At 39.5% G+C, this 24,726-nt stretch overlaps 1 protein-coding gene across 4 annotated transcripts in view; it reads left to right on the forward strand.

The window, feature by feature from the left end:
• LOC130843167 (peptidyl-prolyl cis-trans isomerase FKBP5) overlaps positions 1 to 24,336 on the forward strand; it is a 108,798-nt gene extending 84,462 nt beyond the window's left edge. For all 4 annotated transcript variants that reach the window (XM_057719744.1, XM_057719745.1, XM_057719743.1 and 1 more), the window contains 6 exons: positions 6,819 to 6,975; positions 11,695 to 11,785; positions 14,553 to 14,636; positions 20,455 to 20,640; positions 22,938 to 23,177; positions 23,899 to 24,336. In XM_057719744.1, coding sequence (XP_057575727.1) covers positions 6,819 to 6,975; positions 11,695 to 11,785; positions 14,553 to 14,636; positions 20,455 to 20,640; positions 22,938 to 23,177; positions 23,899 to 24,006 — 866 coding nt within the window. In that variant the 3' untranslated portion in view covers positions 24,007 to 24,336. The remainder of the gene's footprint in view (positions 1 to 6,818; positions 6,976 to 11,694; positions 11,786 to 14,552; positions 14,637 to 20,454; positions 20,641 to 22,937; positions 23,178 to 23,898) is intronic.
• The last annotated feature ends 390 nt before the right edge of the window (positions 24,337 to 24,726 follow it).

A 24,726-nucleotide genomic window follows, 5' to 3' on the forward strand; every position in this document is an offset into this window, starting at 1 on the left:
TCCTTTCCTTCTCTTCCTTTCCTTTCCTTCCTCCCTTCCTACAACTGAAGTATAATAGACTGAAAATATTATATTAGTTTCAGGTATACAACATAATGATTTAGTATTTTTATACATTAACAAAATGATCACCATGGTAAGTCTAGTTCCCATCTGTCACCATACAAAGGTTTTACAGTATTACTGACTACATTCCCTATGCTGTAGGTTACATCCCTTGACGTTTATTTTCTAACAAAGTTTGTACCTCTTTATCTCCCTCACCTATTTCACTCATCCCCTTACCCCTTTCTCATCCCCCTGTTTGTTCCTGTATCTGTGACTCTGTTTCCGTTTTATTTGTTCATTTGTTTTGTTATTTAGATTTCACATGTAAGTGAAATCATAGAGATTTATCTGACTTATTTCACTTACCATAAATACCCTCTAGGTCCATCCATGTTGTCACAAGTGGCAAGATTTCATTCTGTTTTTTATGGCTGAGCAATATTCTATTGTGTATATATCTGGTGAAATTTCTTCATTCCATAACTTAAAACAAAATTTGGAACTCTTCCAGGGAGAAACAAGCTATATGCAAAGGAATGCAGATCAGAATGACATCTGACTTATTTGTCACACTAAATACAAAAAGACAATGCTTTGAGCATTGTCTATAACTATGAATATTTTGAACCTAAAATTCTATCCTCAGCTAAATTATCATTTAAGTATGAGAACAAAAATAACTGTTTGGAGTATGCAGACTTGTGCTCTTTTTGAAAAAAAATAACCACAGGAGATTCTAAAACATCACAAAAAATAAAGCCAAGAAGTGAAGACTCAAGGCATAAGAAACATTAGTGAGCATAAAAGTAATTTCTGTAACATGGCAGCTGAAGTTGGATCCCTGAAATGGTAGAACTAGAATGTTAAAAATAATAATTGTTTAACAATATGGAAGTAGGGTCTGGGTCATTTTAACAAAATGAGGTGCAGATGGGAAGTGAAGGGAAATGAAGAGGGCAAGCAAATTGTCTAAAATGATTTTCTTATTCAAGGAGAGATTATGCTAATTAGTTCACATTGGTAAATCTGTGTGTGTATACTATTGAATGATTCATTTAAAATTTAATGGTAGGTACTAGTGAGAATAGCATGTAGAACTTCCAAACCAACCCAGTGTGGCGTGGGGAAGTAAAGAAACAAGGAAAATTTGACCAATCTAGTAAAGGTAATAAAGAAAAAATAACAAGAAAACATTATGTAGGAAATATGAATGAGATAAAGTCATCTATTAAAGGCAGAAATTCTCATAAGGTTAACACAGTGATGATAACAAAATCTAGCTATGTGTTCTTTATAAATAAAACACCAAAACCCAAAATGGTCCAAAAATTGAAAATAGGGGAAAGATTTCATGTATGCCCGTGTTGAACTCTGATAGAGCTATGAGAGTTTTTTTTATTTTGCTTTTCATGTGAAGTATTTATGAATGTCCTGGCAAATTTTGTCCAGTAAGAGAGAGGAAATTCTTGAACCTATTTTATTATATATTTTCACAAAATAATGTAGTATGGTACTTGTGTCTAAAATGGATAGTTTAGTCTTTCAAACACTTTGGATTTATATGGCTCTTTTTAAAAAGGTATCTTCAAGTCTTTGAGTAGAGTAAAATCTTAGTAGAAAAAAATCTTTTTTGTTCTTAAAAAAACTAAGCCAATGGACCATTTATTTTAGATTAGTATTTTAAAAAAAAGCTCCATATCAGTAAAGAATTTAAATACTTCTTGGCATTTATTAAAAATAGGAGTACTAGTATATTTAAAAAGGAAAATTCCTATAAATGAGTGAAAATTACTACCATTTTCCTTAATGCCCTGTTTTCAGATTAATCATTAAATAAATATTTGCTTTCTGGCCCTGAACTGTGTGTTGTACACACAGTTGTACACACTGTGAGGTACAAAATAAGATACTGCCTTTGCCTGCTTTGATTTTTATTCATACTTTGACAGCTCTCTCTGTGGAGCCATTAAGTGGTTTCTTACACCAAGTTCTAAAACATGTTTAATCTGGTATAATTTACAACTAATTGCAGGAAAATAATCATAGCTAATAGCATTCATTGAGTTCATCTCTGTGTATCCACAGGTAACAGTGTTTTCACATAGTAGCCACCCTGACATGTAAATGAATGCATGCCAGGTATTGGGCTAAAAGCTTTCATTCAGTACCTAATATAATACTCTCAACAATTAGAAATTAGCTAACGTTATTTCCCCTATTCTATAGATGAAGAAACTGAGCTTTGGATAATTTAAATGACCTTGCCCAAAGCCACAATTGTTAAATTGGAACTGGAATCCAGGTCTGACTAAAGTCTGGTGTAAAGAAAGTGGTGAGGATTTGTGTTGGTATCGAATTTATTTGCTGTGTGTATGCTTCCTGTTTAGAGTAAGACGTATAACTATTAGCATAAATGTTACTCTGTTCAAGTAGCCAGGTTCTATGACTGCTCTCGGTTAGCATCTGTCCCCTCAGTGCCATGAGCAATCTTCTAGTGGTATTTGTTCATCATAGTACAAAATGGTACGGAGGAAGATAGGAGGTAGTTTGGGGAAAATTTGACCACCATGCCTGAGGGGAACAGTTTCTCTTCTAATCAGTGATTAATATGCCTCTCCTGATTGCAGAAATCCATCTTCGGATTTGCCTTTTCAGGGGGTCGTTAAGATCCCACTGTCTCTTGGATGCTCTGCTCTGTTAGGCAGGAGATGCAGGCAGAGAGAAACTCCCTTGGCATGAATTAGGCAGCAGAGAAAACCCTTGCCGAGTAGGAGTAACCTGTCACAACCTGGTTTTCTCTGGCTAAATGGCCAGTCTTGTCTAGTAGTAATGCCATTACAACATACCCATTCAGATCCCCATGACCCAGTAATTGTTTCGGGAATGAGTGCAAAGCTATCAGACACCAACTACTATAATTAGAAAAGGGAAAAACAGACACTTACCAGAGCTACTGTCTTTAGACTGGAGCGTTTACAGCACTTTTTTTTTAGGTTATGGAGCCTCTTTTTCAGCTTTGCTTCCTAAAATACAAATTATACAGTTTTGGGGTTCTTGCATTCCAGTTTTTTTTCCCTTACTGCAGTGCACTCTTTCCTTTCCCCCCCTGTTTTAATCGGAGTACAAATTGCTGTCAGCACATCGAGTTCATGTGCCAGCCACATTCAGAACAGGGTGTTCTGTGCTCTTCAAAACAAAATTGCTCTAGGGCAGTAAGAGAACAATAAGTCAGAGCTCCAGTTTAAGTGATGTTTTGCAGCAGAACAGGCTCACTTGATGTGGTTATACTCGGATTGCACAGCAAGGCTCGGGTAATTTGGTTTGGTTTGACTTCGTGGGGTTTGGAGGACCTCCCCCCTTTAAGTTAGGTAGAATTTAAGTCAAGAGAAAACGTCCCTTTTTAACTTGTGTATTTCTTTCTCTCCCCCAAAAAATCCTAAGTAGAAGCATCCTGTATGTACTTTTATTCTCTTTGGGCACGTCATAGATCATTTACTTCCTGTAAATCATGCTGGTTGGAATTAGCAACAGACCTCCTGAGCCCTAGAGGCCAAGCTCCCAGTGAGTCATGATGGTTATTATTAAATATTTATTAAATGAGTATTTGCAGTAAGTGATACAAGGTCGAAAGCAACCACAGGTCTTCCATAGCCAGAGCTGCCATGGTTTTCTTTGGTGGCAATTGTTGAGACAATAAAAAAAAAACAACAAAAACCTGGATCTATAGGAGCCAGGCACGTCTGCATCTGTCACCACGACTGCCCTGCTGTGGCAATCGGCAGGCATTTCTGTAACTCCAAGGTGGGGTGTGAGTTCTTGTCAGTTGTCTTGTACAACTTGTCACACCAGTATTCCAATTTTAGAAACCAGTTAACCTAGCGTTTGCTACTTGTAGATGTAGAGAACCAATGGACTCTATACTCCCTGAGGCTGTGATACCTCCTCTTGCTCTGACATTCCAGATAATGTCAGGAGTAAAAGGTTTTATATATATACGTAAAGACTGCTGTGTGTGTGCACACGCATGTAGATCAGTTTATCAATTTAAGATTTTTACGGTACTGTAGGTGGTGCTTGTTCAGGTTCAACTTAAAAGAGATTTAATAGAAAAAACAGATTAGTCTCTATATAAGGTAGTATTTATGAGTTATTGCAAATGTTTCCCTATTATGTGGCCAGAAACATTGGTTCTACCATTTATTGTCTCTCTTAGACCAGCTGCAGTGAACTTTTTTTTTGCTTTCTTAATTATGCCTTAATTATAATTTGACTTGAACTTTTTTTTTTGCTTGCTTGCTTCATTTATCTTTCCCAGCATGTTTATTAGTTTATTAGTAGCCAGTCTTTTCTTTTGCTAATGTGAATGGTTATCCCATGTAAAGGGAACGTCTGAAATTATTTATATAATTTTAATATCAGGTACATGCATCAAGCTGAAAACTAGTCTAGGAAACTGACACACAGGCAGGAATCCTTCGCAGAGTCTGGATTTCCTGTTTTGAAAACACATTCAAACTTGATCAACCAAAAACCACAACGAATGTACTGATAGTTTCCTCCCCCACTAAATGTACTCTCCTTCAGGGAGGAAAACACTTCTAACAATAAACCTCACACAAAAAGATCTGTCAACTAAGTTGTGAGCTACTAGGATGATAAATCTCAATGTTTGAGATATTCTACAATACATGAGCTGAAATTCACTTTGCTCAGCAAATCTTTTTTCATGAAAAAAGTGTTATCACATTAGTCTAAATTAAATATCTTGGGCAGATTTAAAAATATTTAAGAACACAAACTTTTCAGAACTCTCAGATTCTTTAGAAATACCAGCTTTTACTCTAGTAAAAATATCTTAAGCCTAGGATTCCCTGCAAAACCCTTCTAATGTGTATGTATTTGAAAATAAAGTTGAATTTATTTTGAAACTATTTACAATTCAAAAGAACTCTCACTGTGCTGCAAGCTAAGCTATATTTTATCTAGAACATTCCAAAAGTGAGTTAATAGTCATCTGCATTTATGAGTATGGGACATAGAACAAAATTTCCATATGTCAGCACCACCCTGAGAGCCAGTCTAGCTCTTGCCCCTGTTTAGAGGGTCTGACTCAAGAGTCAGGCCTTCTTTAGTTTGGCCCAGGCATCTTCAGCTCCATCCTATGACTGGAACAAATTGGGATGGTATTAATCCTAGTGATTTAGTAAAGGGTGGAGAAATTCAGAGCGTAAATGTCCATGTGACATTTCGGCCCCTAGTGTCTGTGCCACTGCTGTTTACTCTTCAGGGTTTCTCTCATTTCCTAGGCCTGGGCTAAAGGTAACTTGATCAAATGATTAACTACAGGAATTAGCTTTGAAGCTGGTTTCTGGTCTGTGTCAAGAGTTATATTACTGGGTCATAGAATCATAGAATTTTAGAGCTTCGAAGGACCTTTGAGATCAAGTAGTTCCAAAGTAGAGTAAGTTGGAATTGAATTTGTATCTGGAGAATAATTGTCTCATGGAACAAGTATAACAGAACAAGTGATTTTTAGTCTCTAAAGCAAGTTGTCGATCTAAAGTAGACCAACCATTGGGTGGGATGAATTGGGAGATTGGGATTGCCATATATATATTACTAATAAGAAAAAAAATATCAAATTGTACACTTTAAATATATGCAGTTTATTGTATGTCAGTTGTATCTCAATAAAAGTTCTTAAAAAAAATAAAGTAGACCAACCAGTCTTAGAAAAGAAGCATTTTAAGAATTCGTTACATTTGGATCAAGGCCATTATATTACAGAAGTAGGAATAAAGAATTTTCTTATGAAAGACAAATTATTACATTGCTTGTTGACTGCTGTGCTGTCATACAAGCCATCCATTTTTCTTATTGAGTAAAAGATCTAAATGGAAAGGAATGAATATCTGTAACATTAAATGTAGTTGGAAAGTTTCAGAGAATTGTTTATCCCAGAAGAAAAAGTCTAACTAATCAAGAGAAAAATACACATCTATATGTTTTTTTCTGTTTTATATTAACATAAATACGAAATTACCCTGGGAATGAGCTGAGTTTGAGTGCAGTGGGGAAGTAGGCCCTGAGAAACTGACTTCTTAACATTTCAGAGGAGGTGGTTGAGTCCTTTGATTTGTCAAGTTATAGTAGGCTATTGATTCCTTCACATTTTACATTACTCCACTAAGGGATTACAGCTATGTGCGTTATTGATGATGTTGCCTTTGGGTTTTCCATTTTTATTCAAACATATTTGTGAATGAGATTAAAACTCTTAAAGAAAAAAAAAAAGCTTCTGTATTCAGTCAGCTCTTGCATATCACTGGGGAAATAGCCAGTTGGTTGTTTTTCAACCAAAGCATCTGAAGCCAAGATGCAGTTATAAATGTTTAAGCCTTTATATGCTTGATATTAAATTTCTGTCATTTTGATAATTACCTGTTAAATAATCTAGTATTTCTTGATCTTGTATTACAGGTGAGGAAACCTCTGTCATATAGTAGGTTTAAGTTAAACCTATGTTTCCACTTTATTATCCTTTAAGCTATCTTATTAATGTAGTTATCAGTAATTGTAAGTTTAAACTTAAAACAGAAAGAAATATGATTGCCCTTAAATTTCCAGACTGGGTGGACTAAGCGTCGACAAGACATACCACATATGTCTCTAGATGAAATGAGGAAGGGGAACTACTCATTTATCACCTTCCTCAATTAGCCAGTCATGAGGAGTAGCTCTGTTGACTGTCCTGTCTTCCTCTCCCTCAGTCCACCTTGAAGGCCGCTGTGGTGGAAGGATGTTTGATTGCAGAGATGTGGGGTTCATCGTTGGTGAAGGAGAAGACCATGACATTCCAATCGGAATTGACAAAGCCCTGGAGAAAATGCAGCGTGAGGAACAATGTATTTTATATCTCGGACCACGGTACGCAGCATACCAGTTCAGTAAATAGTGAAGTTATCTAAAGAACAGGGATACACTTGCTTTTTCAGTCCACGTTTTGCTATTTTCGGTGAGGTTCATGCCAATGGTGGAAACTATTAATTAAATCAGGCTACAGGTAGTCACGGAGTTCATGGGGCTCATCATATTAGAGATGGGTAAGCCTGTTCACTGGATTGATGTGTTCAGGGTAGGCCTGACAGGCAAGTTTGGCGTTTCTGTTTGTTTTGCCTGCCATATGGCCAAAACAGGAAGCTGCTGGCCCTTTTCACGTGATTCTCTTGCCCCCCGCCCCTTTTCTCTGCATTAGGCAGGAGGCGGTAGAACGTGGAGGTCAGGAGTAGAAGCAGCATTCGGATGACTTATTACCACTTGAATGTGTGCCACCGGTTCCTATACAGACTCCCTGAAAAGAGAGTCTTCTTCCTGGATCCAAAGGCAGCGGAGATGACTCATTTTTGCCTAAATGTGTCCCATCCTAAGGATATCCATTAGCACTTCCAAGCTTAGAACTATCAGACACTAACAGTCTCTCTTGTGAAAACATGTTTGGTATTATTTTTAGATCTAAAATTATACCATGAATCCAACCCTTCTATCTTGAGAAATGGACCCTTGAGAGAAACCAGGGTGTTTTGATTCTGTTTGTGTGAAAGTGCATCTGCTTATCTCATGTCTCTTCCCTCTCTGGACCCTGGGATTTCAGTCAGTAGGATTTTGAGTTATTGAGAATCTTGATGGCCTGCACTTACCAATAGTAATATTGTGCCTTTTGTACAACGGCTTGCCTTTGCATAGCCTCAGTTGTAATCCAGTGGCATATTTACCTTTGCCCTGACACTTGAGCCATAATCATATTTCTCAAGTGATGTTTTAGTCATACCACTACCCACTTGAAGATCCTTGCAAAATGCTCTACACCTCGAACCCTTTAGAGCCTTCACTGAGGCACCTTTTAAATACCTTCTTTTTCTCTGTCTTATTCCTTTTTCAACTAGTATATTCCCACCTTAGTGTGTTTTATTTACATTTACTATGTATTTGTAGTTCACTCTTAGGTGAATCTGTTTCTTCGTATAAGGAATTTTTTAATTCAAGTGGTGCATAGAGAGGCTCTCTCTTCCTATCCAAGTCATATCTAATTATTTTTAACCCAGCATTCCAAAGTTACAGTCGTTCTAAACTCATATAAAGAGTGGTAGTTATGTCCACGTGTTTTCAGATTTAAGTTCTTTGAGGATGAGTTCTGTATACATCATGAGCATCATATAATATTATGAGTCAGTTCATTACATTTTAACCTAGCTGACAAACCAGTTGTGGGACTAGATGTCTCACGTTTAATGGCAAAGAGAAACAGGAATTATCCTTATATTTATTAATGCAGATAGTTCCTTGCAACTTTAAATTGTTATATGATTAGTGATTTTAAAAAAATGCAACTTACCAGCTGTGTGTACTTGACTCTCCTAAGCCTTAGTTTCCCTCACAAAGGTGTGGAGGACTGAATGAGAGAATGCGGGTAAAGAACGTAGCAGTGCCTGACACACCCAGACCCTCAGTATATTAGCTATTACTGCTGTTGCGATGACTCTCTCTCTCTTCCATTTTACCCTCAAGGTAAAGGAAACCCTGTTTTACCATATGGTAGATTTTTCAGGCATAAAAGTAGTTGACAAGCTTTCATAAATTACTGGGTATGAAAGTTTTTTCATATGTTTTATGGAAATAATTTAGCAGTTAGAAAGGAATGTGTTATTTTTCTCGCCAAGATATTGCTTAGCATGTTGAGGAGTCATATAAAGCACAGAGTCTACAACAGGAGCCTGTCTGTCCACACGTGCGCTGCGCCAGATGATCTGTGTATGTAGAGAAGCCCTGCCCACCGGGTGTGCCGTGAGCGTGTGCAGTGAAGTTGCTTCTCTTACCAGGTTCCCACTTACAGACACATTGCATCTGAGTGTGGCTGTAACTATGGCTGTTAACAAATATGTGTTCCTCTTCGTGTCATCTGTATTTCATTCAAAAGATCTCCCGGGCATATACCTTCTCTTTTATTCTGATAGACTCCTCAGCAGGGTGTTTTCATAATGAGAGATTCATGAAACACTTCTAGAGAAGCCATTTTCTCTCTTCTCATCAGGACAATGTCTTTAATATTGTTTTAAACACGGTGACTAATCTTTTTTGTTTTAGGTAAAGTATAGCTAGTTTTAATTTTTTTTCTTTTTTCTTCCTTTCCTTATCTTCTGTCCTGCACCAACCCCAAACAAAAACATAGGCTGCCCAGAGCCAGAGTATCTCATTATGAGGCAGTGTGGGTCAGAAACTAAACAATTTTCTGGGACCCACAGAGTCTGAATTTAAATCCTGGCTCTACCACTGCCTCTTTGACTCTCAGGAAGCACGCCTCTCTGAGCCTCAGTTTCTTCATCTGTAAAAAGGGAGCAGTTGCTAAGAGCAGTTGCATACAAGGTGCAAGTGATTCTTGTACGCACATAAAGGCTTAATAGTCATTAGCGGTCATTATTTGTATCTTTACTCTCAGCAGGTACCTGTCAGTTTAAGACCATTGATACTGGATTCTTTCTGTTACTGTAATCCAGCTGGTCTTTTGGTTAAGCCTGGAATTCTCTTCGTGGTGTCTGTCTTTCAGTCAGATGAAGTTGTGTGCCCTGGGTCCTTCTTTGCCCAGCCTAATCCAGCGTAAATCAGACAACTTTCTGTATAATAACAGGATGCTCCCAAAACAGTTTAGTGTGAGCTTACGCCTCCCCAGGATTGTGTGTTCCACATACGTCTTCACAGAATCTCTTCATTTGAACCCAGGAAAGACTGTAGAAATCATACCCTCCCTTAGTCTTCTTTAATCCCATTGATGATAACCAGGACAGTTTGGTGCCTCCCTTGACCTAAACCCTCGCACTTCTCGCCCCCAGCCATGGCTCCTTTTTTTTAAACTGCTCTAAGGCAGCTTTTCTCATCCTCAGCGCTGTTGACATGTAGGGCTGGATATTTCTTGGTTTGTGGCGGGGGGATTGGGGAGGGGGAAGAGCTGTTCTGTGCATTGTAGGATGTTTGGTAGTATCCCTGGCCTCTACCCACTAGATGTCAGAAGCTGTGACCCCAAATCTCTAGACGTTGCTAGATGTCCCTGAAGGGAGGGGGATTAAAATCACCCCTTTTGAGAGCCACTGGTCTAAGGCAAGTGCCAGACCATCTGTTGGATTTGTACTTGTTTAGCACAGGGCTCCAAATATAACATGCTATCAGTAAACAGATGCTCAGTAAGGACTTACCTGCCTACCTGATTCCCAGCAGTTAAGGAATGTTCTTTATTTACCAAATTGCAGAAACAAAATAGGAGATATATCAGTCTGAGAGCTCAAAGTAGAAAACTAGTCACCACTGCCTACAATTGGCCACTGGTAATTATGTCCTGTTTTATTTCTTTGCTGAAGATACCCTTTGCCCTGTTATTAAAACTACCACACCCCATTCCTACCAGCTCTCACTGCATCTCTGTGCCTCTCTCTGGCTCCAGCTCCCATTTTCTTGTGTAACAGTGGAGGTGAGTAAGCATTTTCTTCCTGAAAAATTCAGGCAGGGAGTAAAGAAGTGGTACAGATAGCGAGAGGAGGGTTCCCACTCTAGTCCTTTTGCCCCAGAGAAAACTGAACGTATTAACACATCAGCCTGGTTTTAGCCTGGTTTCAACCCATAGCCTGAGAGTTTGAGCTTACTAAGTTTTTTGCAGTGCCATTCCATATATTAAAGAGTAGTTTGCTTGAAACAGATGGAGCAGAATATATTCCAGTGAACATTTTCCTACTGTGCTCGGCATTGTTCTACATGCTGGGAAACCACAGAACCAGACAGACAGAGCTCCATCAGAATTTCCGTTCTAGTAGATGTGTGCTCTCTCGAATGCCTTGGATTTGTTAAAGTCTTAAATGGTCCGAAAAAAAAAGTTATATATCCCCTGTAATTTTATTCAGTAAATTTTGGCTAAGAAGTGTAGTGTTTTACAGTGTGATAGCCAGAGAGCTATGAGAATACAGTACAAAGTATCTCTCTTGATGAGGTGTTAGCGCTTGCTGGGTCTATTCTTTCTGGTTATCTATTTGTGTTTCCTAGTGTGCTTGCTAAAAGTCTTGAAGAAATACTGTGAGGATGTGTATCCTTCCTGATGTGTGAGCCTTTCCCCCATTTATCTGACTGGAAGTGGTACTCTGGAAGGGGACAGCACTTTAAAGTTAAAAGCTTATTAAAACATACCTCTCCCAAACAGCACTGTAATGATCATAGTGTCTGTCTGCTCTCGGTCCTGATGAAGCTTCAGGGAACGCCCTTCCAGTCAAATAAATGTCTGTTTTATAAAAAGAACTAGGTAGAAAATCAAGCAGAGAAAAAGACAGTGACATTTAAAATCACAGTAAGCAAGCTGTGCCAAGCAGTACAGGTGTTGCATTACATATGGATATGAGGAAGAAAATGAAATGTAGCCTGGTTTCCTAAAAACCACAGCAGTGATACTTGGCACTGTATCTCCTGATCAACATCTGGTTTGTCTTCAGGGTCTCTGATGTGTGTAGTTTGCAAATGATAGCTCTATGCTAATACGATGCCTCAAAATACCAAAGGAGGTGCCTGGAAATACACCAATTCTTTAAAGTTTTATTTTTTTACTCTCCATTTCAGATATGGTTTTGGAGAGGCAGGGAAGCCTAAATTTGGCATTGAACCTAATGCTGAGCTTATATATGAAGTTACACTTAAGAGCTTCGAAAAGGTGAGAAAATACCAACTTCTCTGAAATCATGATAGATTTCTTCTCCATGCACTTCCTGTAAATTAGTATCTTATATTACCAGGTGGTGTAGATAGATGGTATTTGTTTGTATATCGTGCTCTTCATGACCAAGTTTGTCTCCCGTCTCTGACGCTGCTACTAGAGCACAGGACACTGATACAGCACAGCTGATACACAACCAAGGAGCTCAGTGTTCTTATTTTGTTCCTGTGTGTCAGCCTTTTTTTTTTTTATTAACTTTTTTGGGTAGAAGCCAAGGCTTGTTCCCTTATTTGTTCCTAGACTTGTTCTTTTTGTACTTTTTTTCCTGGGTTGAAGACAAAAAGGTTCATGTTCTTGCCAAGCAGCTCCTTGGGGGCGTGGGGTGCAGTTTTCCAGGGCTGGATGGATCATACCCTTCATGGGAGTCATGAAGAGGCCTTCACTGTGGCTCCAAGTATTATCCAAAATGCAAGGGCTTTGTGGGCCACCAGGCTCTGTGGCAAGGGACACAAGGAATAAATGTGCTAAAACCCTAGACCTTTTCTTTTCATACCTGTCCAAGTAGAAAAAAGAGAGTGTTTGCCTCAGGCTCCAGAAATGGCACTCCTCCTTGAGCATATTTCCATCTCAGACCCGCCTCTGGAGGCCCCTGGCAGCAGCTTTCCTGGACAAACACAGAGCATATGCCTGAGCTAGGTATGTTGTCACGTCCAGCTATGTCCTCTGCACCACCAGAGCCCCACCCTTCCCCGAGAGCCTCAGGAACTGCATTTTGTAGACCTTTTTCATCCCCATATGCTATCTCCATGTTCCATACTTTAAGCTTTGGATTGGAAATGTGACCGTTTTTATGTTATTAGACTCAGCAAGCAAATCATTGTTCTGTAGGCCTATACTTTGGGCTAAGAAAGTCAGGGGAGGACTGCTTTGGGATCCTCCCTCAACAGTGATGTTCCTAATCATAACACATTCCCCAAAACAAACGTGTGTTCTTGTCACAACCATTGCTTATTGTCAGGTAACATCTTCTGAAGTCCTGCTAGCTCAGTACTGATCCTCCAAAGCTGTCTTTATAGCACAAAGTAGTTTTTATTTTTAAATAGGGAGAAAATAATCTTTAGCATATGGTTATTTAGACCTTTGGCTTTCTTGTTTCCATTTTAATAAAGTAACCCCCACCCCTTCCCATCATGGCCCAGTGGACCTTGCACACTCAGGAGCCTTCTCACTGTAGTACACCACAGCAAGCCTGTGCTTGCATGGCCCCAAGGGCATATTCCAGGCTGCACTGCTAGGTATATTTGAAACCACATGATCAATCCAGGAAGATACAACAATTGCAAATATATATGCATCCAACAAAGGAGCACCTCAATATATAAGGCAGATGTTAACAGACATAAAAGAAATTGACAGTAACACAATAATAATGGGGGCTTTAACACCCCACTTACATCAAAGGGACTGATCGTCCAGACAGAAAATCAGTAAAGAAACACAGGCCTTAAATGACACATGACACCAGATGGACTTAATTGATACTTATAGAGCAACCCATCCAAAAGCAGCAGAATACACATTCTTTTCAAAAGTGCACATGGAACATTCTCCAGAATAGATCACATGCTGGGCCACAAAGCAAGCCTTGGTAAATTTTAGAAAATTAAAATCATATCATGCGTCTTTTCCAACCACAATGCTATGAGATTATATTTGAACCATGTGACAGTGTGTGGTGATGTTGGAGGCAACGTGATTTCATTTTCTCTTTTGTAATATTAAGAATAGACTTATAATCCATAAAGACTGAAGCCAATATAAAAAATGCAAGGAGGCCTTGTTATTAGATTTTTAAATAAAAGAGTTCATTATTGTTTGGAATCAACATAGGGTTGCCAGAAAGACGAGTAACTCATTATTCACTTTAAAAAGGAGGAGGGTGACACTAGGAATATACCACTGTCTTTTGAATAGAAAATTTTATACTTACCCACTTAAGCTTCATAATTCTTATGTGGTAAATAGCACTGACACAGCCATTGTCATTTTCCCTAAAGGACACCATATTTTTCTGTTGACTCTTTATGCCCCAGCTGTTCATAATGAAAGTGCAGTTGTCCCTGGATCTGTGTCTGTGGTGGGGGAGAGTAATGATACACACAGTACAGATTAGCAGGTGATCATGAAAGCATTCACATCTTTGCATCACCTCTGTCCTCCCAATTATGTTTTCCTTGAAATTCCCCAAGCGTGCATCTGCAAGTTGCTGCAGTCTGGAGGCTTTCATACATCTGGTTGTTTCAGAGTGGAGAGACAACTATATGACCTGAACTTTTTAAAGGGTGTATGAATGTACAACTGTGACTTGACTCCAATAGTGTGACCATTTTAGAGCTGAAAAACTGAGACTTGAGAGAAACTTGCTTAAGTTATAATAGCAGTTTAGTGGCGGAGTTTGCAGGAGGTAGATAAGGGGCCCCCCTTTCTAAAAATGCATTCTTTACTGCTGCTCCGCAGTTCATGTTCCTTACAGTATCATTGCCTGCACCTCCCTCTTGAGCAGCGTGGGTCAAACTACAGCTTTGTCCTCATGAAAAGTGAGTTCTAGCCTAGCAGTGCATTGGCAAGGGCACACAGTTTTAAAAGCTGGTATGTTCCAGAGTTAGGTATCCTCTAGGAGTGGCTATTGTTTGTTCTTACGGACATCAGATGATCCTTTTTCCTTCTCTGTTCATCTAACCATTGCCACACATTTATACAACAGGCCAAAGAATCCTGGGAGATGGATACCAAAGAAAAATTGGAGCAGGCTGCCATTGTCAAGGAGAAGGGAACTGTGTACTTCAAGGTATGTGAGTCTTTGTACAGTCCTTTACATCTCAAAGAATTTACTCAAGTATCAGTCAATTGGGCTGATATTCCCTATCCTGAATTCTATCAGTACCCTTCTGGATAAGAATAAACCTGACTTTTTACAAGTTTGTCATTTTCAGTGTTAGAAATGGTGAGACAGAATGAATTAATGTGACAAAAATACAGATGCCTCTTTTACACATTCTACTCTAGACTGTAACCCTCCGCAAAGTCAGAGCAGGTCTGGCTTGCACACCCACCGTGTATCAAAGCTTAAGACCTAAAGCATCTTGCATGGTTCATAGTGGGCACTCAACAAGTGTTTGTGGAACGAAACAAAGAATGAGTAGAATAATTGTTAGCAAGTGGTAGAATTCAAAGGGGTAAGTTTTGTATTTTCCTTCCCACTGTCTTGGGGAAGTCACTTAGATACATGATAAAAGGAAAGATCATGCACAGATTTCAGAAGGAACTGGCAGGAGGAGAGTATTCATTTCTTCTAATGGCCAAGGTGATCCCTGCCACACTTGCTTTTAGGAGTCTTCAGAAATTCCTGAACGACATTTGTCATTTATTGATTCTTGAAAACCCTTCCTTGTAATCTCCTCACTTAGATTTTTAAACCCCCAGATACAATAAAAAAAGAAACTGCACTTTGTTCAGTTCTGATCAGAATGTTCTATCCATTGCTTCCCCATTACCAAGTATTATATACCTTTTCCATGTCAAGCAGAAAGGGCTTAGTGCGGAAGAGAATGAGAGAAAGAATGGGAGTTTTGTCAAGGTTTCTTTTTTTTTCCTTGCCACTGTGATCCATGAGCAAAAAAAAGAAAAATTAGATGATGTTTTCAACAGCCTATGAAGCAGTGATAAATCAGTGTACTTCAAGTCTTTATGGAGAATCTGCTATAAGACATGTCCTTACATTGACAGCCTTGTCTAGAGGGAGGAGAGGCAATGTTAATCCACATGAAACAACTAGAGAATTATATAAGACTGTATAATCAACATAGAATTACGCAGCCAGAGGGCAATTTTGAGAGGAGCCCCGTTATTGGGCCATGAAGTCAATTTAGTGGAAATGTATTGCATTATGTAGTAAGGATACACTTACTGTTTCATAAAACTTTTGTTTAGTTGGGTGTGAGTGGGTACTAGGTCATAATTGAAAACACTTCTTACTGTGGGTGTAGATAATATATAATTACTTGTATTTATTTATAACTATTATATACACTAAAATAACGTATGGATCACCAGAAAGCACTAGGATATAGCAGAATGAGCTCTGAATTGAGAAGACTGGGCTTTATGGCTCCAAATGATTTAAAGTCATTTAAGGTCCAAAGAGGTTATTTTTTCATGTGAAAAGTGAGGGTGTTAAATTAGAAGACTCCCAAGTTTCTTCCCAGCCCTAAAATTCAGTGTGTTTCTGAACTCTCAAGAACAATCTTTGATTTTTTTTTTTTAATTCTAATTGAGGTATGAGATACTTCTTTAACTACTCAGGTAAGAGTCCAGATGAATTATTTGTAGACCCAAATACCTAATACACTAGAATAAAAAGAAAAGTTTTTGTAAAATCCCTTAAGACCATACATATGTCCTACGCTACGTTTTCCTGTCTACTTGGAGTCCATAAAAGTCTTTAAATATATTTTTTATATTTTCCAAAACCTCTAAGAAGAATATTAACATTTGGGGGTAGTGGGGTTGCAGCTTTTGGCATTTGATTAGAATTACGTCAACTCAGTGTAATAAAGCAGCCTAGCTATTCAGAAGCTCTGATTGGTTGCTGGTGACTCAAATAATGTTGTAAAGCCACGTCATATAGCTGTGTCTTGAATATACAGAGAGATGGCCAGAATTTGTGATCAGCAGAAAGCAGTGCTAACGTGTCTGTACAGTTACTTAACTTTGTGACTTCTTAGCATCATAACTGCAGTAGTGATTTGTGTGTTTCATAATATTATGAACACTCTTAAAATTACTGATCTTTGGATAAAATCTGGATCAGCAGTCACACATACAGAACATATTTTTAACATGCAATTTGATAGAATCTTTCAAAACATTAGTCTATTGGGGGGAAATTAATGAAAGGTTCAAAACCACTGACCTAAGACCTTTCTCCCAGAATGTCTCTGAACATTTCATACTACTCAGAACTTCCCCAGGAGGCACCTTCGTAACTATAGGTAAAAGATCCCAACAGTGATCCTAGTTTTAGGTGTAAGGCTTCAGAAATGGTTGGTAGTGGGTTCCTATACACATTCCCTTTTCAAATGTCAGGGCAGGTTTCAATATGCCACGCTGCCTTCCCCGGCCTCGACTTTCCAGAGTGTTTGACTTCGCACCTTGTGCACCAGCAGAGTCCGGGGGTGTGGGCCAGAGCAGAGATGGCGTACATTTCCTGCCACCCACATGTTGGAGCTCCATTTTCACTGACCTGTCGGTTTGGTTTACACCTAAGCGGGCAAGTCTCTCCCCTTAGTAGGGTAGAATTGTAATAAGCTTTTTAAATGGGAGTGATTTTGGCGTTTAGAGTGTAAACTCCTCATATCAATCTCTGAACACTAAAGAGAAGAAAGGTAGGAGAGGACTCTCTTCATTTGGCTCTGAAAGTAATTATTAAGAACATTTAACAATATGACGTTCGCCAGGCATTGTGCAAGTCAGTTAAACAGACATGATTTTTGCCCTCATAGCTGACAGCATTCTGCAGGACAAGAGCATTAACTACCACACCTGGTTAGCGTTTCTCTTTTCTTGGAGGCAGACTGGTAAGAAGGCCGAGGACACTGCTTACCAAGAGGTTCTTGCGCCCCCTTGTGCTCCTTGGGGAAAAAAGCATTTCTAAAGCAAGCTAGTTAAGGATCATCTTTCAGCCATGGAACCCTTTGCACACAAACCAGGCTTTGGTATGTTTTGACCACCATTACTGAATCAGGAAACCAGTGCTATGATTTAGAAAAGTTGTCTATGACTCCAGGATTTTAGGTTAAAAAAAAAACAACTCAAAACCTGCCTCTCTCTTTCCTTCACTCTCTTTTAGAACAGGATTTCTCAGCCTCAGCACAGTTGACATTTTGGGCTGTATAATTCTATTTGGTGGGAGGCGTTTAGCAGCATCCCTGGCCCCTACCCACTAGATGCCAGTAGTACACACATAGTCTTCAGTTGTGACAACTAAAAAACATCTCTAAACATTGCCAGATGTCCCCTGGGGGCAAAAACACCCTAGTTGAGAACTCCTGTTTTAGTACATCAGAAGCAGAAATAACACAAAGATCTCTGCTCATTAGAAGTTGAGATATAAGTAAAATTATATATACTATATATGAAAGGGCTTTCAAGAAACTAAAATGCTCTATAAATGTAAGGAACATTTATGTATTATGAAGTCTAATATTTTTAGAAACCATAGCCTCTGCCACTCTGATAGTTGGAACCTACTGAAGTGAGAGGATCTAGGTTTTTGTCCTCCCTGAATCTTTTCTTTCTCTATGACAATATATTAGATAGAACGGTATTTGGAACACTAAAGATGGAGGAGGAGAGAGAGGAAGAATAAACTAGGTGTAACAGGGAAAATGCCTGTCCTCACCTAATCTAAACGAAATGACACTTTTCATTTTCACCCATACCTCCATTTTGCTCCCAGTGATTGAAAATCTTTTGATTCCATAGTTCTGTTCCTTTGACCTTAATGTTTACTTAGCACGCCTTCATTAAGGGCCTCCTTACGTTAAACCCTGGATATTCCAAAAGGGATAGGACATGCTTCCTGTCCCAAAGAGCTCATGATCCAGTGAGAGAAAAGACAGTGAGAGAAAATTTTAATCTTGAGTAGTGGGCCTAAGGCTATGACAAACTACAGGCATAGACAGCCCTGACTTACAGTGGCGCAAATGTAATGCACATTCAGTAGAAACCATATTTTGAATTTGGGGTTTGAATTTTCCTGGGCTGATGATGTGATCAGCCGCAGTGAGCACAGCTCCCAGCTCTGTGATCACGGGGGCAAATAACCGACACAGCCATTCTGGACCAACACAACCATTCTGGTTTTCACTTTCAGGACAGTATTCAATAAATTACATGAGATATTCAACACTTTATTTTACCTTTTATTTATTTATTTTTTTGGCACACGGGCTTTGTTGCTCCGTGGCATGTGGAATCTTCCTGGAGCAGGGATCGAACCTGTGTCCCCTGCATTGGCAGGCAGATTCTTAACCACTGCGCCACCTAGGAAGTCCTCAACACTTTATTTTAAAACAGGCTTTGTGTTAGATGATTTTGCCCAACTGTAGGCTACTGCCAGTGTTCTGATCACACTTAAGGTAGGCCAGGCTAAGCTATGCTGTTCAGTAGGTGAGGTGTAGTAAATGCATTTCAGCTTACCCTGGGTGTTTTGGGAGGTAACCCCTGCCCCCCATAAGCTGAGGAAGATCTGTACATTCAGACCCAGACCCTCCACTTGGAACTGGTCTAACCCCATCCTTATCACCAAAAATCAACATCAGGGCTTCCTTTCTACTGATGGAGCTCATTTTTATGCCAACCACTTGAAGTCCTTTATAACAGGAACATTCTTATAGATTTGCTCTGTGATTTTTCTCTTCTTAGTCACTGGGTGAGATTTGGAGTGTGTGTGTGAGGACACACAACGCTGCACTGAAGTGTATGCACTGCTTTAACTGTAGTAAATCCTAGTGACGTGATCTTAACGCTGTTCATTGGTCAGACATCGGATTTAATGTCCTAAGGGGTCTGGCTGCAATTCTTCCACCTGGCAGGACGTGTCATGTTTTCAAGCTTATGGTGACTTCCTACAGAGGGGACCCCTCACCTGTACCCCCATCTTATTTGTGTATTTACCAGCTATCGCTCCTCTCATTCATCCTACAGTGGCAGTAAACACATTGTCTCAGCCTCGTTATTTCTTTTTTTTTTTCAGCCCCGTTATTTCTTGTATAGAGCATATATAATTCAAAGGAATTAACTACACAGTTTTTAGTCACAATTTTTAGAATTCTAATCAGGTAAGAGAGCAAAAATATGATTAAGAGAAAGCTCTTTCTCATCTAGTTAGGTGACTAACACCTGTGTGATTCATGTTTTATGGTTATTTATGTTGGATGGCTGCTATTCAATTATGTATATTCCCATTGTCTATAGATCAAAGGTCAGCACACCACAGCCTGTTTTTGTAGGTAAGGCTCTACTGGGATGCAGCCACACCCCTTTATTTATACGTTGTCTGTAGCTGCTTTTGTACTACTGATGACAGAGTTGAAACAGAGCCTGTTTGGTCTGCAAAGCCTAAAATACTGTCTGCCTCTTTATAGGAAGAGTTTGCCAACCCCTGGTTTAGATACTTAAGATTTGCTGGGTTTGGGACTAGCACTTGGAATATAGCATCTACTGTGTGCAGTGCTAATCGTCACGAGAAAAGAGTAAAGGAAGTTCAAGTAAACTAGTGACACAGTCTACAACTACTCACCAGCCTTTTGAAAGTTTGGTAAATATTATTACCAAATAACGTAACCTAAAAGCCTGCTGCCCACCTGCTGAAAGGACTGCCCCCTGAAAAGGGTGAGATGGTAAATGCTGGCGAGGAGCATGACGGTGCCTGCAAGAGCCACCTCCTGAGAACAGGAGGAAATGATCAGATACCTTGGTTAGTACGAGGAGGTTGTTTCCTTTTGTGGATTTGCTTTTCTTGGGGAGGGCTGAGCTTACATACACTTCCTTTGTACCTGCTCCAGAGCCCGTACAGCAAGTAATTACTGGCTTTTCTCTCTTAGGGAGGCAAGTACATGCAGGCAGTGATTCAGTACGGGAAGATAGTGTCCTGGTTAGAGATGGAATATGGCTTATCAGAAAAGGAATCAAAAGCTTCTGAATCGTTTCTGCTTGCTGCCTTCCTGAACCTGGCCATGTGCTACCTGAAGCTTAGAGAATACACCAAAGCTGTAGAATGCTGTGACAAGGTAAAGTGTGTGTGTCTTTTTTCTCCATCCTCATACTCAGTCATCTTCTGCTTCCTCTCAGCCAAGCTTTGGGTTTTTCATTTTGCTTTGTTTTGTTTGGGATTATTTGTTTCTCAGTAAGAATTGGGAAATTCAGAAAGATTTTTCTTTTTACTACAGTCATACTTTCCTAATGCCTAGACTATTTATAATAATACATCATGAATAAAAGTTTTGATGAAATGAAGCAATTTTCATTCATGACCTTAAGTCTATGGCATTTGGTACCAGATTACACAATTTAATAAGAACAGATGTAACTGAAGCCTTTTAGGATTTCAGGAACAGACTGTGACTTCTCATGCAGGGATATATACAAGTCACTTTTCATTATAATCGTATTTATTCACTGACTAGGAATACACATAAATAATTTGCAAGGCCCACAAGCATCAGCATCCCTTGTTACATCTGTGTTAACATGTTAAGCAGCACCTGAGTCCTAGAAGACCAGGAACAGTATCATGTGCGATTCTGTTCTGTTCTGTGCTAGCTGATGCTTTTGTGTCAGGTATTTGGTCTCAGTGCACAGTGTATTTTATAAAAGCTCGTGACTGGATGTATCTTAAAGATAGACAAAGGGAACAGAGAAGACAAGCAACTGGTTCATACCTTCTTTGTAAGATTATTTTTGAGTTTTAAGATTTTGAGTTTTGTGGATCAATGTGTTCCCTATCATGTTATACCAAATTTTTGCCTGAGAAAAGACTGTTATTATTAATTACATTTTAAAACTTTTGTACTTCTTTATTACAGAAGTAGTATAAAGTCATTCAAAATGTGGACATTATAGAAACATACAAGAAACTGAGTCCATTCATAAAATTCCCATTGACCCTCTCCCAAGACCACATTCATTCATTTCACACACACATTCCTTTTGTTTTTCCACACATAGAGTAACATGTATGTATATTTTTTTAATGAGAATGTATGGATTTATAGTTTTATAAAACAAGGACATCTTTCTGCATCCTACCAGTTCATCATATAACTCTTCTTCATTCTTGTTAAAGTCTATATAGTATCAATTGTATGCATCTATCACAGTTTGTTTAACCAGTCCTTTTTGGTAGATTTCCAGGCTTTTGATGTTAGAAACTATATAGTGTCTCTCCTCACGTGTGTGGGATTATTTCTCTAGGATAAAATTCCTAGGAGTGGAAATACTGGGTCAAAAGATGTAATTTTAATATATTTAAATTTTAATACTTTATATATTATTGCATATTATCAGTGGTTTCTTTTCTCAGTATTATTGGCAACAAAAAATATTTTCATTTTTATTTCTTGGTTATAATGAAGTTGCACATCTTTCCATTACTCGTTAGCTCTTTGTACTTCTTTGTGAATTGCTTGTTCGCATCTTTCCACCAGATTGTTTTCTGTTGATTGAGGGAACCTCACGTTATCACTATTAACTCTTTGTCTGACAGTAGGGACCCTGTTCTCACTTGTCTTTGATGATGGTATCTTTTTCTGAAAAGAAAGTTTTAACATTCACATAGTAAAATCTGTCTTTTTCTTTCTAGATAGAAAGGTCTTCCCCACTATAAGATTATTAAAATAACCCTGTTTGGTACTTTAAAAACCTACTCCAACTAGGTTTGCTTTAAAAAATAATAATAAATAACCCTGTTATATTTTTATGGGTTTTTACATGTAAATGTTGGTGTGGAATTTACTGCTGTGTTTATGACATGCGGCAAGAACCTACTCTTATTTTCCACACGGATAGTCACTGTCTCGGCCCCATTTACTGCAGTTAGTCCTTTCCCTACATCACTTCTGTTACCATCTTTGTAATTATTACATCTTTTTGTATACATACACATCAGTTTCTGAATGCTTTGTTCTCTTCCACTGACCTGTTTGTCCATGGAGTACTAACCACTGTTTTATTAGTAGTTTTAATATTTTTAGTAGTTTAATAGTATATCTTTTCCTCTGGTAGGTCAAGTCCCCTCATTATTTTTGTTTTTCCAAAATTTTCTCTGCCATCCTTAGGCATTTACTTCTTCCACTGGACTTTAAATGAACTTCTCAAAAGCCCTCCTCCCAAGTCCCCTTGGAATCTTTATAGAAACTGTATTAAATGCAGAAACTAATTTGGATATTTTGACCAGTAATATATAATTACCTTGAGCCTGATCTTTTCAGTATGCCTTTTCCAGTTCCCTTGGCCAGAGACCTTTCTCTCTAAATTCCCACAAGGAGGTATATGCATCCTTTCTAAAACATAGACCATCTGTCCCTAGGCCCTTGGACTGGACAGTGCCAATGAGAAGGGCTTGTACAGGAGGGGTGAAGCCCAGCTGCTCATGAATGAGTTTGAGTCAGCCAAGGGCGACTTTGAGAAAGTGTTGGAAGTAAACCCCCAGAATAAGGCTGCGAGACTGCAGATCTCCATGTGCCAGAAAAAGGCGAAGGAGCACAACGAGCGGGACCGCAGGATATATGCCAACATGTTCAAGAAGTTTGCAGAACAGGATGCAAAGGTATGTGAAGAACCCACGTGCCTTCAGGTAAATCAAGAACTGACTGACTTTGCCCCTTTGAATGTTGTTCTAAGAAGGTTCCGCCTAGGACACAGGCACAGGAAGACAACCCGAGAGGCACAAGAAGAGGGAAAATGATTTCAGATCTGACTGAGGCGGGTTTGGATCCAGAAGTAGAGGAGGGCTGTTCCACGATTCTGTTCACTGAAAGCTCATAGTTGTGAGGCCCTGGCATGTCCGTGCAAGAGAAGAGGGAAATTAATTCCCTAGAAATGTACTAAGGCTTTTATTATTTTTTAAAAAACCAGACAACACTTGCTTGTTGAGACTTTCTGAGTTTCCTGGGAAGTGGGCTCAGACAGGGAGACCCCACTGTCATGCCCTTTACTTCGAGGCTCGGGAGCCAACCTGGCAAACGTGCCAGGAGCAGTCAGCCTCCCTACAGCACAGTTGTGTTCTGACCGTCCACTCAAACCCCCTTGTCACGTGGACTTGACTGTTAAACAGCTGTCCCTATGATGAGCTGGTCACTTTTATCAGAGAAAAGTGAAAGCTCCCACTCTGTGGCAGCAGAGCCGTGACTCACCCAGCTGCACAACCTAAGTGACGTCATGGTAACCCCCTCTTGTGTTAGACCTGACAGTCTGGAGGAGCCAGGAGGTAATTGGACACTTCATTTCTTTTTTCCTCTAATCCTCTTGATTTCTTATTTCTTCCTCAGGAAGAGGCCAGTAAAGCAATGGGCAAGAAAACTTTAGAAGAGGTCACCAATGAAAAAGAAACAGAAAGTCAGTCGATGGAAGAGGAGAAAGCCGAAGGCCATGTATGACACCACGCCACGGGGGGAAGAGTCCTAATGAACTCGGCCCCTCCTCCACGGGCTTTCACCCAACTCAGGACTAAACAGTGTTTAATATAAAGTTTGTTATAGTCTATGTGATTCTGGAAGCAAATGGCAAAACCAGTAGCTTCCCGAAAAACCACCACCCTGCTGCTGCCCAGAGCTCTCATCGAGGGGGTGGTGTGGGACCACTCCAGGTGGAACAAAGCAGCGACTGTTGGTGTGGAGAGACTGAGCCAGCAGCTTAAGTCCAGCTCATTTCAGTTTATGTCAACTTGCAATATCCAGTTCAGGGTCCCTCGAGATCATCCTAACAGTGGGGGCTATCTGTTAGGTTTTACATTTTATCCAACTTTAATAGCACTGCAGAAACCTATAAATAAATGCTTAATGAGTTTCTTCTTTCCTACAGTTGAGCAGGAGAGAGTTTGGGGGAGGTTTTGTTTTTCAAATGACTGAAGCGCTCTGAATGCAAGCTGTTGCATTTTTAACCAACAGAACCCACAGGACAGGGGCCGGGTCCCCCCACAGGTCCACAGCAGCATCACAGAACCTCAGAGGCCTCTCGCTTGCTGACTCAGCCGCCTCCCACACCCCCTCCTTAGTAAAGCAGCCTCCTTGTGAGAGCGGACTTCTGTCCCGCAGGCCTGTCCCCAGAGGAGGAATCCTGTCATTCCTAAAACACTCTTCAGTGCTAATGAGCAGAGG

This window comes from Hippopotamus amphibius, unplaced genomic scaffold (genome assembly GCF_030028045.1).
Source record: "Hippopotamus amphibius kiboko isolate mHipAmp2 unplaced genomic scaffold, mHipAmp2.hap2 scaffold_187, whole genome shotgun sequence".
Classification (NCBI taxonomy): domain Eukaryota; kingdom Metazoa; phylum Chordata; class Mammalia; order Artiodactyla; family Hippopotamidae; genus Hippopotamus; species Hippopotamus amphibius.